This window comes from Crocodylus porosus, unplaced genomic scaffold (genome assembly GCF_001723895.1).
Source record: "Crocodylus porosus isolate Cpor-Errol unplaced genomic scaffold, CroPor_comp1, whole genome shotgun sequence".
Classification (NCBI taxonomy): domain Eukaryota; kingdom Metazoa; phylum Chordata; order Crocodylia; family Crocodylidae; genus Crocodylus; species Crocodylus porosus.
The window spans coordinates 29,329,036-29,346,254 of record NW_017728947.1 but is presented as its reverse complement, the minus strand read 5'-3'; the positions used below and the strand labels follow the sequence as shown (position 1 = coordinate 29,346,254).

Here is a 17,219-nt window from a genome sequence, read left to right as displayed (position 1 = left end):
CAGTTAGCTGTGCTTCTATGGCGGCCACGCATTCATTCCGGTCCTTTGCAGGTACCAAACGGGGGACAGCCAATGGGGTACTGCAGAGCCCGCGCAGGCGCAGAGCGCGCTGGGCCGCCCGGCCGGCAGGGGGCGCGGGGCCAGGGCACAGCCCCACCCTCCCGGCGGTCCCTCTAGGAATGCCGGCTCGCCCCGCGCATGCGCCCCGCGTTCTGGCCGCCAACCCGGAAGCGGGGCAGGCTACGCGCTGGGTGCACGTGGGCGGTGCCGGGCTCATTGGGGCCATGTGCACGCGAGCGGGTGCGGGACAGAGCGGCCTGCCCGCCCTGTGGGATAGCGGCGATGAGGATCTGTGGGAGGACGAGGAGGAGGAAACGGCCCAGGAGCCGCGGAGCCGCTGCCTCTTCTGCGAGAGGTCCGTGGCGGGGCGGGAGGGTCACCCTTTAGGGGCTCCCGCGGGTAGCGGCGAGTGCCTGAGACGCTGGGGCCGGGTTGTGCTGTCACGGGAGGTCCTGTGCGCCCAGCCCTGTCGTGACCTCAGTTTGCCACGCACGTGGCGCCTGCTGTACGTCACATATACTGCGCAGTTACATATTGATGGGTGTGTCTGTACGTGCCAGGGTAAATATCCCCCGCGAGGTGTACTGCGCAAGTAAATATCAATGGGCATGTGTTTGCATACCCCCCACAGTGTAGTTGTTACTGTGCTGTCTTTCAGTGCTTGTTTTTGGAAGTGCTTCATGACGACAGAGTAACAGCTGTTACTAGTGCTGTTACTTTTAGCAGTTATGTTACTTTTAGCAGTGGTCTTCAGCCTTTTAAATAGGAGATCACCTATAGCATTTTAAGCACCCTGAGATCTATCGTGCGCAGCTGCCACCCTCAGCTGTGGGGACACACTATGGCGATGTAGCGTCTTGTGTAGACCAGTGTAGACCATCCGCATGTGCCAGGTTATTACACCATCAAAATGACAGTCAGCTTTAAAAAGGGCCAACCAGCTATAAAGTCAGTGCTTGAAAATGTATAGCAACTGCACAGCAGGTTTCTAGTGGCTTTAAGTGGAATGTGTGGTAAGGCCCTGTGACAGCACGGTGCACAGTTTTCTTCTTAGAGTGGTCATAACCAAGATTCGGGATCCATCAGTTTGAGGCTAAATAGGGAAGAAATGGCTCAGTGGCAACAAACTGATTGCGTTCGATGAAGCAACATGGGACTTCCACTGTCTGGGAAAAAACGCAAATAACTTTTGTGTCAGGTGATGCCACATGGGTAGCTGGCAAGAGTTTTGTATATGTAGGTTTTGTGTATTGGTTGTAAAAGCATGACATAGCTAACAAAGGAGGGGCACCAGCTGAAATTCTCCTTTAAAAAATGTCTGAAATCTCTTCATGTAGCTTCGTTACAAAGTATTTTGCAAATTTTAATTTGGACTCGCGATGTGGGTGAGCAGGCATTATTTCATCTTCCATTCCTCATCCTTCCAAAACAAATGAGCAGCACTACTGAACTGTAGTCTTGAGGAAATTTGATAAAGCACAGAAAAACCCACGTAATCTGAATTTAAATGTTAACTTTGTCCCATGTTCTTCACTTTCTGTTTGGTTTCTTCTTAATTGTAGGCTGTTCAATTCTGCTGAAGATACATTTTCCCACTGTAAATCAGAGCATCAGTTTAGTATTGACAACATGATTCAAAAGCACGGTAGGTATCTTTTCGTGACTCTTAAGCATATGCCATGAAGCAGTGTCCTAATTAGAAAAATAAACAGGTGTTGTGGACCATCAGAGAAAGTTCGCACGCGTGCATCTGTCCAGAAACAAAGCCTATTGAAGTCTGGACACATACTTTTTATGTTTTCCTAAATAAGACATCTGTACCCCCCTTTTTTTATGATGGACTCTTCTTGTATCTTATACCTGTTTTCTTTGTTTATGTTCACATTTTCTAGGCCTGTCACACTGAATAGCAGAGGCTCTATTATGGCTATTTATTATCATTCTCAGATCTGAGCAGCTGTATGAGAGTACAACTTGATTTTTTTGCTTCTGTTTTTGTTTTGTTGTTATACGTTGCAGTACACTTATCCCACTTCTCTTTCTTCTAATTCATCTAAGTGTAATTCTGCACTTGTAATTCATCTGTTTTTTTAGGGAACCCGGCTAAAAGACTGGTCTTTTTAGAATTGTATTTTGGGTGCTGATGACCTGAATTAGAACTCCTCAGTGCCACAAAATAATGACATTCAATGCCTGCCACATGGAAACTAATAGTAGGCAAAATGTTTGTGAATGTTGATCAAGAACATGAATTAAATATGAAGAGGATGGGGAGGAGGGAAGATAACAAAGTAGGAAGTGGTAGTGGGAGGATGGTAAAACCAAGCAAATTAAGAGAGGTTATTCAGGCATGTGCCAATTCCATTACTAAAGCTCTTATGATAACATGTAAAAAAAGCAGCAAGGAAGAAGAGGATCCAGTCACCTTTTGTGTTGACTGTGTTTCAGGGACTTGATCCTTGGAATAGGATTATACGTAGGCACCTAGTAAGGAAAGTAGGAGCTGGCCCGTGCATTAGTTATTTTTTATAGAATCAATCATAGGCAGATATTACAAGTTCATTATAAAAAAGAAGAATTTGAAACCGCTAAATGTGTTAAGAAATTGCCTGAACAGACCAGAATTTTTCTGTGAAATGACTGCTAAGCTTGACTATAGTACATCAAATATAACCAACTAGCCTGGCAAATAGAGCACAATAATTCTTCACTAAAATATGAACACGTTATCTAGAATTCTGGATTTTTTTAAGTGCTCTATTCAAATGTGATTTAGACATTTGGGACTTCCAGGTAGGATGTGCACATATTACACACTTAAATGGATGTAAACGTGGGCTGGATGTACAACATGCAGCCTTGTAGTCATGTAATCATTTAATTCCAGGGTAAAGATGCTATGGTATAGTTCCTCCAGATTAAGCAAGTAGTAAACGTTTTTAGTTGTGTAAGAGGCACATACGTGAAACTAGTCAGTTTAATCTAGGTGCAACCCTATGTTCTGTGAAAACAAGCTATTACCAATTCCCCTTCCACCTAGTGGTTAGGTTGTGAAATAGCACTTATTGCCTCAGTTCCCAGACTGTGGGTCATGACCCCAAATAGGGTCACAACATCAGTGAATGCAGTCACCAGGGTGGGGTGCTGTGGGTTGGGAGTGAGGGGCCATGCTGAGGAAATGGGGTCATAAATGGTAGGGGTGCCCTGATAGAGATTTTTGGAGCTGATACCTATAGCCAATTTTTAAGGAAGCATATCGACCGATACCAGTCAGATTTCTGATAGCTGCATGCAGCTGGTAAGTCTGTTTTGGAGGAAGGGAAAGGGTGTGGGGGGGCAGATCAAGACCGCTGCAGTGAGGGAAGGAGGGAGTGGGAATGGGGCAGGGGCAGGCGCTGCCTAGCCTGGGTATAACAGCGCAGGATGGAGCTGTGGCTCATCAAGGGGAAAAAGGGGAAAACTCCTGCCTCTATGTGCACCCCAGGAGGACGTGGGAGGGGAGGGGGGACATATGCCCCCCAGAGCTGCATGGTGTAGGGCGGGGCAGGCTGCAGCTGCGAGCTGGGGCCAGGGGTGGGGCAGTGCCGGGCTCTTCCGGGCAGGGGCTGGGCTGGGCTGGGCTGCGCTTGGGGCAGGCAGCGACGGTGATGCTGGAGGGGGCTACAGGGTAGGAAGGCTATAGCCACCCCAAAATTTGCTGTAATCCCCTTCTCACAGCACCACCAGCGCCCACCCTCAGCACAGCATAGAATGGCTCTACCCTGCATAGATCCAGGGGCACATGCCTCTTCCATATCTTCCCAGAGGAGCAACAGCAGGAGCTGCTGGACGAGTGGCTTCTAGATGAGTGGTGTGCAGCAGCAGGAGCTGCCCCCCGACTTTCTGTGCCATGCCACCCATCCCACCAGCTGAGCATTGCCTCCCAGCCCCACTCCCTCCCTCACCACTGGGGCCTTGATCTGCCCCCCCCCCCCATGGCCCTTTCCTTCCTCCTCCCCTTCCACCACACCAGACTTACCAGTAGGCCTGTGTGAATAAAGTAGAATTCACTTAGGATTCGGCCGATTTGGAGGACAGTGATCTGATTTGGTGATTTGAATCGCTGTGCCCATTCGATTTGGCTGAATCAGAATCGGAGATTTGGCATTGGTTGGATCTGCTGAGGAGAAGCAAGCACACCCAGGTGGTTGCGGGTCCTCCCGCGGCTCCCCTGGCTGTGCCTGCCTCTCCCTGGGCAGGGGGAGCCGCGGGAAAAGCCCCTGTGGCTGCCCTGCCTGGCCCCATGCCCTGCCCAGCTCCAGCCCCCCAGCACTTCAAAAAAACCAAAAAAACAACCCCTGCACTCACTGGCTTTGGCAGCAGCGATCAGGACCTCTGAGGGCTCATGGCAGAGCCCACCCCCTGCTCAGCTCGCCCAATCCGAATCTCTCTGAATCGGGCCCGAATCGGTTCAGAGGCATTGGATTTGATTCAGATCTTTTAATGGGTCTCCTGATTCAATTCGGATTTGGAGATTCGGCTGCTGATTTGGTCCAGATATCCTACGAATCAAATTGGTGACCGAAGCTCCATGCTGCCCTACTTACCAGATACACACAGCTCTCCGTGCTGCTGGCTGTGCTTCTCACTGCCTACATGCTGTGCTGCAGCTAAACACCTGCATAGGCCATTTATTGGCCACATCAGGCTGATTTCCAATATAGACAGCTTTCTCTGTATTGGTGCCAATCTAATATTGGACTGATGTATCGGTGGACTTCTAATAAATGGAGTCATGCTGAGGAAAAGTTTGGGAAGCACTGACTTATTGCTAACAGTTACCTTCAGAGAGCTGGTTTGGTTATCAGCATAGGTTACGTTATTGTACCAACTGATGTAAATTATACCAGTATAAGTATGTTACGTCCTAGCCTAATGTCTCATTGAAAGTCCCAAATATCTATGTAGCTTTAGACTTGACACTGTGACTTATGAGACTAAATTGCTTGGATACTTTTAAAAACAGTAGCAGAGAGCTAATATAGGTGTAGTGTAAAGGGCAGCAATTTGTAGGTAGGCTTGTGTTAAGATGGAGGAAAATTATTTCTGAGGAAACTAGAGCAATCATAGTTTGGATATACAGAAATTGTTCTTGAAGAAAGAAGATACTTTTTAATTAGAGTAGAGGAGCCTAGGGAGGAATTTTATTTTTGTTTTTGCATCCAAAACATTTTGAAAATAATTTGGGAGTCTGGAAATAAGGAAAAAAGCTAGGAGGAATTTGGTTTCAGAAATTGTCTGTCTAGGTCAGGAGTGGTCAACCTCTTGGGTCAAATCCAGCCTGTAGAGCCATGACATTGGGCCTGCAGGCCTCTCCATGGGTTGGAAAATTTGGCAGTGGGGGAACAGTGGCAAGGCTGGGCCCACATATCCTGCTTCCCTCTGCACCCCTGGACCAGACCTACCTGGCCTGCAGTTCAGGTTGCCATAATTTTGGAAGATATGCTGGGAGGAGACCAATATTTGAAGGATTTAGAGAACCGTGTACAAGCTATAAGACCAGTGGAGGCTAAGATTTGGCTTTAGGTAATGGCTGTTCAATGCAACTGCTGTCCATGCATGTATGTATACTGCTTTTGTTGTGTTAAATAGCCATTTTAAAGGAATGTTTGTCATCTATTATTGTTGGCCAGGATTAACTTATTTTCAGTAGGCCGAAAGCACAAAAGTGGATAAGTATTCTGTTCTATGTAGTTCTTAGACAGAAGGGGTTTACAGTTAAGGAACCTTTGTAAAAATAATAGCTGTTTGGCAAGAGAAGAAAATCCCTGATGATAAACTGTGTTTCCATATGTTTAGTTTTTAGCATGTTAAATATACATTTGAACTGAATTAAAGAATCGGTCATTTTTATCCTGTAGAAAAATTTCAGAATAATGTAAATGGCAAATTAAGATGCAAACACTGAGCTAGATAATGATGTAAACCCCAAGGGAAAATCGGCCAATTGAACAACCAATTAACATTCATGTTATTGTAAATTATGTAGATTTTCTTTTACATTAGTTTTATTCTTTTTTTCAGGACTTGAATTTTATGGATATGTTAAGCTAATAAACTTTGTTAGAATAAAGGTAAGTAGGCAACTTATTACTTCAGTTTGTTATTTTTATACATATGCAACGGAAACATAGGTAGTAGCCATAAAATTTCCATGTGTGGTCTTTTTTGTGTAATTCTGCACAAAGTCTTAAGATGGGAAGCTTGGGAAAACTGGCTGAAAATATTTATCAGTTGGCTTCTGCAGATATGTGAGTATTTTAGAAGTGGCAGCTTAACTTGTATTTCCTTTCAAATTGATTTGAGTTGAGGCACCTGACTTATTCTTTTCCATTGCAATATTTCCAGCCTTGCATAAAATTCAAATTATTGGGTTTCCTGTATGGTTGCTCCATCCTGGATTTTGGTGGAATGAGTGGAGTACTAATTGATTAAGCTGTTTATTTAAATGGTCTTTCTTATCCCCTGGTTCCCAGTTGTTGGTGAAGTTCTGTCCACAATGGTCAACTCTAGATAGAAGCTACAAAAAGAGAGAATCATGGAGTAGTAGTAGAAAGAGAGTGGAACTTTAATTTTAATTTGAAATTTTAGTTTTGTCTTTTCTCTGGTTATATTTAAGTCAGGTTTAACAATAGCCCTAATACTGTATGTGAATAACTGCAGCTTTTAACCAGATTGGCATCCTGTCACTTGATTCAGTTTTGTTTTAGTCTAGATGGGCTTCAGATAACTTGATATTTTTTGATCCTTCTCTCCTTCCCCTGTGTGAGACCTGTGCTGAGGTAGCAGAATGCAAATGCCCTGAAGAGAGAGCCAGTGGATTGGCTACAAGGGGTTCTGATGTCATAATACGACCAGGAACCTTTGTGAGCTTTGTGTTCCAAGCTCTGACCCAGTGTGGCCAGGGGACAGGGACACCCCTAGGGACAAGTGTGGGTGGGCTGGACCCTCAGGTGGATCCTGCTGAAGCTGTTCCATAATGGTCAAGGGGGGCCCAGACATTGGAGAATGAGAAGTCCTACACAAGGTCAGTTGCTTGCAGCTCCTTCTGAGGGGTTCTGGCTTCCTGCTTTGGGCAGGCAAAGAGGGGACTGATATACAGCCTGTAATGGGAGGGAGGTGGTGAGTCTCTCTCATCAAACAGATATTAGGGCATAGAAGTATTGGTGGCCTCAGTGAACACCATCCTGCAATGTACCAGATGGACGCATCCATTTCAGCACCTACTGTTTGTAGTCTCCAATTCAGCTGGCACCTACCTCTATACATAGGTTTCAAGCACATCCACCCATCCCAAACTCCAACCTACTGGCTTCTCCATTCACCTCTCTCATGTGCCCATCTCACCTCCTCTTTAAAGCATTCATCTAAACTAGGTGCTTTTACGGTAGCCATTTCCAAATGGAGAAATGAGGTCTATACTGAATTCTCTTGTTCCCCAAGAAATGTGGAACATGCAGATCTTTCTTAAGAACTGGTATACTGAGCCAGAAGGCACAGGTTCTCAGAGGTATGCAAGTCTTCCTAAGATCCTTGGAGGACTTTGTGTTAACTATTTCAAAGTCCCTTCGAGATATCAGTGTAGCAGTGACTTCAGTATAGCTTAGACATACATGAGTTAGCTTTTAATTTGCCATCTCAGGTGCTGTTGGCAGTTTAACTACAGAAACATGGAGCTCAGAATAGGAAGGTTTGCTGTGTGGCTGAGGTCCCATGGTTCAGACTCCAGCGGTACCTGAACAAGCTAGTGTCTGCCTTTGTTATATTGTTATGACAACAGTGATGATATATTGTATTGTTCAGATTATGTCTCCTTTTCTTTCTTCAAGTAGAAACATAAAAAATCCATGTAGCTTATACATGGTGTTGATGTATAACTGTCCTCCCTTTGGTTTTGACTTGTATGTTCATTCCATAAAACCATGCCCAATGTTTTCAGTATTGTTTTTGTTTTAGTATTTGAGTTCATTTAAACCTTTGGGTTCTTTCCTTGTTTAAATTGCCTTTAATGGAAGTAGCTTTTTACCTGATTATGCCAAAGATGCACTGATATGTTGATCCCATATTGGATAGGCATTGATATAAGGAAAACTGAAGGATAAATATCATGTGCATGTGCTCAGCTGCAGTGCAGTACACAGGTGGCAAGAAGCACAGCCGGGCAGCATGGAGAACAGCTAGGTCCAGCTGGTAAGTCTGTGGGGGAAGGGGTGTAGGGGCAGATCAAGACCCCTGTAGTGAGGGAGGGTGTAGGGCAGGAGCAGGCACTGCACATCCAGAGTAGGGCATGGGACAGAGCCATGCATGGCTTGTCCGGGGGACGTGGGGAGAGGGGGCAGCTCCTGCTGCTGCATGCACCCTGGGGGCGGGGCATGCATCCCCAGATCTGCATGCAGGGCAAGGACAAGCTGGGGCTGGGGCAGTGCCAGGCTCTTCCTGGCAGGGGACTGAGCCAGGCTGCACTCCGGGTGGGTGGTGGTGGCACTGGGAGTGGGGGCTATGGCGAATTTTGGAGTGGCTGCAGCTCCCTCCTTCCATCCTGTAGCCCCAATCCCAGTGCCACTACTGTCCACTCCAAGCTCAGCCTGCTCCAACCTCCTGCTGAGAAGAGTGGCACTGCCCAGGCCCCAGCCCACTCTCGCTCCTTGCACAGATCCAGGGGCACATGCCCCCCATGCCTTCCTGGGGTATGTATAACAACAGGAGCTGCCCCATGCCCCCCCTCCCCCCAAACGAGCTGCTCAGGGCTCTGTCCCGTGCCCCACCCTGGCTGTGCAGCACCTACCCTGGCCCCACTCCCTAACCACAGGGGCCTTGATCTTGCCCTCCTACTCCTTCCCTCACAACAGACTTACCAGCCAGTCGCCACTCCATGCTGTGGGGCTGCATATCCACCATCAAATCTGTATCAGCTGATATGGCTTGTTAAAAATCGGCCATCGGTATCAGCCCAGAAAATCTCTATTGGTGCACCCCTAGGTATGTCAATAGCTGCTGTTTGTCTGAAACTATGGGGTCAACTTGCACATAGGTTTGGTTTACTGAAACAGTGCAATATTTGGAGAAAAATGTGTCGTCAGAGCCAGGGAGAGAATTCAGAGGTTCCTTTCCCTACTATTTTGTTAGGCTGTCAGGTAATGTTTTGTTCTTAGCTTTTGCTCTAAGGATGTGTGGTGTGTTTTTTGGTAATGTTTGGTAATGTTTCCCATGACTTCAGTGATGGGAGAAAAGCGAAACTGCTGTCAGTAGCATAGTCTGTGCATGTGAAATAAAGGTTCTGTACTTATAAGAAACTTGTGTCATATGCTTCTTTAACTGTCTCTGTCCAGAAACCAACTGCAGAATATTTGAATTCTCTCAGCAGCCCACTGCCTTGGGAAGAGGAGGAATACTTAAAACCAGTGCTTGAAGATGATCTCTTACTTCAGTTTGGTAAGATCTTTTTATTTATTAATTTTAATGCTGTGTGTGGTATTTTTAGTAAAACACCATTTATCCTGTAATTTAACTTGGTTCGTCTCATGTGAAGCCTGTCTCATGTGAAGTATTATATTTGCTCCTAAACTGATTAGATGTACATCTCCCCAGACAATGTGCTATCCAAAATGCTAAAATTAAGTGACTTTTTAAGAGATTTCTGCTACTTTAGTTGGATGTGGTAACTTTACATGTGCTAGGTTTTGACAATATTTCTGTTCTGTATTGTAAAACAGATACACACTTCATAGAACAGTATGGTGTAAACCAGGGCTGATAAACTTACTGGGTCTTCTCATTGGTTGGATCAGTGTTGCTCACCCTCACCAGTGGCATTCATTCCTCATGAGATTCTGTAGCTGGGAATTCAGTATTGGTCCCTGCCTATGCTCTCCCCACCTTTGAATTCCTGACCTTCCTAAGAGCTCTGTGGGCTCTATCTTTGACACTCATGGTATAAATTGCCAGATTCCGTGATTTAATTGCATATGTTTTGTTACTTCGTAAGAATGGAAATATTCTAGACCTCGCTGAATATTAATGTTGGGTTTCTTAAATCAGAATATACCCAAAATAAATATATGAAAAAGGCAGCAAGTAATCTGTGGCACAGGGGAAGAAAACTTTGCGTATTATAAATTGTCTTTGTCTAATTTGTCCATGTCTATCTTGAAGTACCGTGCCCAGAACTGGATACAGTCCTACAGATGAGGCCTCACCAGTGCTGAATGTAGCTGAAGAATTGAGTCTGTTGACTTGAATTTGATATGCCTGTTAATGCAACCCAGCAGGCAGTTGGCCTTTTGCAGCCAAAGCGTATTGTTGGTCTGCTGTTACCCCTGGGTCCTTCTTGACAGTACTGCAGCGTGCCCAGTCATTCCCCACTCCGTATTTGTGCATGTGAATTGTTCTGGCACAAGTACAGGCTTGACTTCTGAGTAAGTTGTTGAGCGCTAGCTTTTCAGGAGGGATAAGTACTTTTTGCTTCATCTGAAGCAAAGTTGTGGAAGCTCAGCATGTCAGAAAAATTGTGTTCTAAATACTTGTGCCTTGTTGTCCATTGAGTAAAATGAAAAGCTCTGCCTTGCAAGAAACTCCACTGCAATGATTTCTCATTACACCTTCCAAGTATGGTAGGGCCTGACCTTGTGCCATTGTCCAACAGTGAGAGTTAAGCTACAGATTTTAAGGGCTACAAGATTTGACCTACGATTTCTGAGGGCAAGGCACTATTTTAATCATTAATTCATTTTACTTGGCTAAGGATCTAGAAGCATATTTCTGAAGGATCACAAAAGCTGTAGAAGGAGGTTTGAAGGGGCTAGGGACCTGTGCGAAGCGGCAAGTATTCAATTTGATTTTGGCTGATTCGGAGTGGCAGTGATTCAATTCGGAGATACTAGCAGCTATACCGTGCTGCTGCTTGGCAGCAAGACATGCCTGTGCTGCCCCCTGCCCTGGCTGGGCAAGCGGTAGCAAGGCATAGCCCCTGCCGCACCCTGGCTGGGCAGCTTGTCCCAGCCCTAATCCCGCTCTCGCTGTGTGGGCATTGATCTGCACCCCCCAACACACCCCTTCCCTCCACCCACCACCACAGACTTACCAGCTGGAAGCAACTGTGTCCAGCATCTTTGAGGACTGCTGCCTGTGTGGACTTTGGCCAAATCTTTTCTGAATTGATTTGGAGGCTTCCGATTCGATTAGGACCTTTTTATTGGTCTCCTGATTTGATTCGGATACAGAGATTTGGCTGCTGAATATTCTAGTTAGAATATTTTAAATTTATAAATAGTTTTCCCCCCTAAAGTTAACAGGCCTCCTGTCTCTGGGATAAAATAATTAGTGAAACAGTGTAAAACTCCTTTGTTAGCTTTAGTTAAAGTTAACTTGTACTTATAACTAGAATCTAGTATTCAGACAACTTTTAACTACAAATTTATTGGTGTTGCTAAGCATGGGACCATACATTGCCTTTGGCAAGTAGTCCTATCAAATTCAGTTAGAATACCTACGGAATAACATGTAATTACTGTCAATCTGATGCTTACCTAGCTTTCAAATTTTTCTTTTACTATTAGGTAACACTGTTAGCTTGCAGTTTTGTTTATGAAGGTGTTTTTTGTTCCATTTCATCAGATATCGAGGATATTTCTGATCCAACAAATGTTTCATACTCTAGTGAGTTAAGTGACACCAAATCTCTCCTTGAACGCTTACGACATGCTGAACAGAGAGCAAAGCTTGCAGAAATTGGTTTGGCAACAGCACAAGAAGATCTTCAAAAAATGAAGTGAGTGTATTGATTGAAGATTTTTCTCTAATACGGTTTCCAAATAGTAGTATTAAAGGCAAATAGAAATTTAATGAAACAACAGAATTCTAATGTACAATAAAACCAAAAAGTGGTCTATTTACAATTTGTCTGTAGGTTTTTGAAGACTATAAATTAAGTTGCAACAAAATTGACAAAACAGGACGTGTCCTGTTGCATTCATTTCTTGTCCCCTTGAGTGAAATCTAATTTTGGTGTAGTGAAGTTTTCACTGGCAATCCCTTCTCTTCAGCTGCTCTCTCCCCTACAACTACTTCAGGGACTCCTGCTTAGATTATTAAGCTAATCTTAAATTTTTTGCTGTACCTGTTAACTTGAAATCTGAAGCTGTTTTTGTCATTGGTTCAGGGAGCGTGTTTACTTGTGCTGTTATGGTGGTGGTGTTACTGTGCCATCATTTAGTACTTCCTTTCGGAAGTACTAAAAGGCAATGCAGTAACAGCTGGTATTGCGCTGTGTGCACCATGCACACTTAACTTTAAAGCAATGTGTTGCTGTGGCAATGCACTATAATAGGGCAGTGCACTGCTGTAGTGACATAGCTGTGGTGTCACAGGTTTTGCCAGCAGATGCTACGTCACCATAGCACATTGCTATGGCAACGTAGCATCTGTGTAGATGTACCCAGGGTCTCACAATACTTAAGAAATCCTGCCAACTGCTCTTTTAAGATGACAACCTCAGCCACTAGTCAGGGCATTCAGAGAAGCTAAAACCTTATTTAATATACATTGGTTGATATAAGAGGGCTGTCTGTTGGCAAGTGTAGTTGCATTAATTATTGTGTTGCTAGTTTCAGCTTTATAAGTCCACTGTACAGTTTGAGTGACTTAGGCTACCTCTACATGTTATACGTGTAATGCAGTAAATTAGTTCAGGGGTTGTCAACCAGGGTATGCGGCAGCGGCGTGGAGAAGCCGCATGTGTAATCAAGCTGCCACACCATAAAAAGATCCCTGTAGTTATAAAGTTAGAGCTGGAAAATGTGTAATAACTTTATAGGTGTTTTCTATCCACCTTTAATTTGCATGTGTAGCAAGGCGTGACTGCTTCTGGGAGCCCTGTCAATTGAAAAGGGCTCCCAGCCATGGGGGGTGCACCATATGCTGCTACAGCTGGGATCTCACAGCTGACAAGACTCTTACCCTTGGCAGCTCACCATGGCTGAGAGTCCTGCCATGACAGGACTTTTTTGGCAGTGGCAGCTGTGGGGTACTGCTGGAGCTGCAAGTCCTGTCACAGGTATGGGAGCTTGCTGGTGAAGGGGGAGCCTGCAATGGTGATAGGCTTCCCCTGCACTGGTAGGCGTGATTGCATCTCATGCTGGATCCCACAGTCATGCCTTGTGCTATGCATGTGTAGCATGGCAGGAAGTGTGATTGTGTGGATTGCATATTGGATCCTAGGTCCTTTACCTGACCCTCTAGAGAGGCCCTTAAACACTGTTTTAGGTACCATAGTAAAAAGCCAGGACTTCCATGGGCTATCAGTGTGATCTTTACAAATGGAAGTATCCTCTTGCATCCTGCTTCAGTTTGCTAAAGCTCACGCTTGTAGCAGGCAGTGTTCTTAATAGTACCATCTTAAATCTAGGTAACATGGGGTTTTTTTGTTTCTTTTTCTAGTAACTCATTCACCCTAACTTTAACTGAAGTAAGAGGCATTAACATTTACATCTTCTTGAACTGGTACTTTTTTTTTTCACCTTGTTGCCTCTTAATGTTTGCCAAACTTTCTTCCCAAAATAGATTCTTTGCTTACGTGAGATTTGAAGTCACTTCCCTCTATGCTCCACTTAAAGGCGTACTGGATACGTGCATAATTTTCCTAACTACCTAACACATTACCAGTCCCAATTTGATGGCTACCGCTTACAATACTCCAACAAACAACATTGTAACAAACTCCAGTTACCTGCATACCTGATAAATGTGTAAACTGCTAAAGTACATAGTGTTTTCAGCCCTCTTGTCTAATTTTATAACTCTATTAAGGCTATTTGCATAGTAACACACTGTATCTATTGTCTCTGTAACTGACTGTACTCTGAACTGCGCAGTAAAGAGTGAGGAGGGCTGCTATCACAGGGGTAGGCAAAATACAGCCTGCCAGGCCTTTCTACCCAGCCCGCAGGCCCCCTAAAAAAATTTAGAAAATTTTAATATTTATCTCCCCTTGGCTGCCCGTCAAAGATGACAGGAGCCAGCGGCAGTAGGACCCAGGGGAAGCCGGTGGCAGGACTGATCAGCCACAGCAGCAAGGCTGGCCTGGCTCCGCCTCACCTTCAGCCCCAACTCCCTCATCCCCAGCCAGAAGCCCATGCCAAGCAGAGGCTTCTGGCCTGGGATCCTGGGGCTGTTCCTGTCTTCCTGCACAAGAAGGAAATTCATATAAGAAGGAGGGGGGAAGGGAGGTAGGGGAGGACCACAGGCAATTGCCCCAGTCCTCAGGAAGTCAGCCGCACATCTTGCCTGATCACAGTGCCTTCTAAAACCGTGTTGTTTCCGTGTTGGTGTTAGGATAGTCACCTGTTGAATCACACATTTACTGCCGTATCTGAATTGTGTTTTTGTTTTTTTAAGCAAAGGTTCTCAAACTTTTTCTTATTGCATACCCTTACCAGCATACACTTTATATTTTAACCCTTTAAATGCCAATTATTGTTATAATAAAAGTTAAATCCACCATTACACAATTTCTTCCGTTCACCTTCCCCCCCACACACACCCAGGGATGTCTTGTGTACCCTGGGGGGTATACATACCATAGTTTGGAAATCCCTGCTTTAAAGCCTACCATTCAGACTGACCTGCTTTAATGTTTTGTTTGAGTTGACAGGGTCACAGTGCACGTCTTTTTGAAGCATAGTGGCTTTCTTTTTGGTTAATTGATGGCAACAGTTTTCTGAATGTTATTATAGCTTATGACTGAGCTTATTTGACAGTTTGGAAATGCGAGGGTTTATTGTCAGAGTACGATTAAATGACAGTACTTGTTCTCTGTTTCTGTTTCTTTTCATCTCTCCTAACAATCTTACCTAGAAATCTTTCAGAATTAATTCTTAAATGTAGTTTTTTCATCATTCAGTAGCTTGCTAAATCTAGCATGGGACTAGATTTTAAATCATGATTGTGTGTGCATTTCTTTATATTAAAGTACAGGCAACCCCTGTTTAGTGGCCTTAATTAGCTCCAAAAAAACTGAGTGTTAAACGGAACTGCGCTAAGCAAAATCCATTTGCCTATAGAAATTAATGTAAATAAATCACTGCCCCTCCCCGACTGCCTGCCAGCTGCTCCGGCACCACCTGGTGGGCCAGACCTTGTACTCCTGCCGCCTCCCCCTTGCTCTGTGCTCCTGCTGCCCCATTGGCCCGGGCCCTGCAGTCATGTCTCCCCCCTGCCTCTTCTCACCACCATGGCTGCAACTCCTCCCTGCCTGCCAGCTGCTCCAGCACTATGTGCCAGAACAGATCCCATGATCTTCCTGCCCCACCTTGGGCCCTGCCAGCCCTGGCCCTGTGCTCTTGTCGTCCTGGTGGCCCTGGCTCTGGGCGCCACCCTGAGCTCCCGCCAGCCCACCTGTCCCTTCTCTCTACTGCTCCGCCCTGGCCAGCCACTCTAGTGCCAAGTGCCAGAGTGGACCCTGTGCTCTTGCCACCCCCCTGGCCCGGGCTCAGTGCTCACTCACTCTGCTCACCCTCCCACCTGACCCTTTTCACCGCCACTGCTGCTCCTCCCAACTGGCTCCAGCCCCACATGCCAAAGCAGACCCTGTATTCCTATCATCCCATCCTGGGCCCCCGCCAGCTGCCACTCACCACTTCACTCCATGCCACTGTCGCTTCTTCTCCCCACCCCCATGCTTAGCATTATAATGAAATGCCCTGAGCACTAAGTGGAACCAGGTAGGTATTTTAAATGTGTATAGTGAATCCGTGGCAAGCTAAACCATGTTAAGCAGGGGTTGCCTGTAGTTTTAGGATTGGTAAAACCCATTTGAAATATGTTCTGGGACAATTTTAGTTTAGATCATTATATATTTTCCAAATGTATCTTAATCAGGGTGGATAAAAATCAACAATTAAAAAAAAAATTAATTAGATTTTTTTATTTAAATCAGATTTTTTATTTAACTGGATTTTTTTTACTTTTTTAAGATGCTTTTAAAAAAATGATAAATCTATAAAAAGAGTATTAGAAGTTGTAATCCCTATTATCCTTGAGCTTTAACAAATCTTAAATTAAAACTATTTGAGACAATATGTTCATATAATCTTTTTAGAAAAATTTTATAAATGGGTCACAACAGGCCATGGACTATATTAGGGACCCAATTTTATGGGGTTCCCAGAGGCTCCTCTCTAGATTAGTAAAGATTAAAGAAAACCACACTACACAATGGGACTCAGTGTTCTGCCTAGAAGATCCCATTAATTATCTCTGTGATACAGTGTTCCAGTTCTCAAACTGTGGATTTGTCTCCAAAGATAATATCCTTGTTAACAGCTGTATACGGAGATGAGAGATAACAGACCTGATTACCTACCCCTGGGCCCTATCGTCTCCCTGGAAATTTGTGTACACCAGGGGCAGGCAATTATTTTGAGCAGAGGGCTACTTACCAAATTGAGTCAGGCCCTGGACTCCTGCTTGGCTACTGCTGGTTCCTGCATGCCTGCTCACCCCCAGCCCACCACCCAGCCGCACAGTACAGGTGGGGGACAAGCACGCCACCCCGACCCTGTACGCCCAGTGCTCGCCCATCTGGGCTGAGCAGCAGCAGTGGGAAACAAACTGCTGCTCAGTGCAGGAGGGGGAGCAGCTGCTTTTCGCCTGCAGTGAGCAGCAGTTTGTTCCCTACCACTGCTACTCAGCCTGGGCCCCAAGCTGGCTCCAGGCTTGCCCATTGGGGCTGAGCAGCAGCAGCAGATAAATATGAATTTTCTCAATTTTCTAGGGGCCTCACAGGCCGGATAGAATGGCTTAGTGGGCCAAATCCAACCTGTGGGCTGTATTGTGCCCATCCCTGGTGTACACAGTCAAGCCTTTACCTCGGTCATAGTTTCTAGGGTCGGAAGGGACCTGAGCAGATCGTCTAGTCCGACCCCCTGCCATGGCAGGAAAGAATACTGGGCTCAAATGACCCCAGCAAGATGTCCATCCAACCTCCTCTTAAAGACCCCCAGGGTAGGAGCCTGCACCACTTCTCTTGGAAGCTGGTTCCAGACCCTAGCCGCCATGACTGTGAAGTAGCGCCTCCTGATATCTAACCTAAACCTACCCTCTGCCAGCTTGTGACCGTTATTCCT

At 45.4% G+C, this 17,219-nt stretch overlaps 1 protein-coding gene across 2 annotated transcripts in view; it reads left to right on the top strand.

Annotated features, from left to right (window-relative positions):
* The first annotated feature begins 245 nt into the window (after window positions 1-245).
* The window catches only part of PRMT3 (protein arginine methyltransferase 3), a 119,931-nt gene continuing 102,957 nt past the window's right edge, over window positions 246-17,219 (top strand). The window contains exons 1-5 of one of the 2 annotated variants that reach the window (XM_019552045.1): window positions 246-415; window positions 1,623-1,705; window positions 6,124-6,173; window positions 9,429-9,531; window positions 11,713-11,866. In XM_019552045.1, the coding sequence (XP_019407590.1) occupies window positions 285-415; window positions 1,623-1,705; window positions 6,124-6,173; window positions 9,429-9,531; window positions 11,713-11,866 (521 nt within the window). In that variant the 5' untranslated portion in view covers window positions 246-284. The remainder of the gene's footprint in view (window positions 416-1,622; window positions 1,706-6,123; window positions 6,174-9,428; window positions 9,532-11,712; window positions 11,867-17,219) is intronic. The other variant, XM_019552046.1, reaches the window with a different exon arrangement.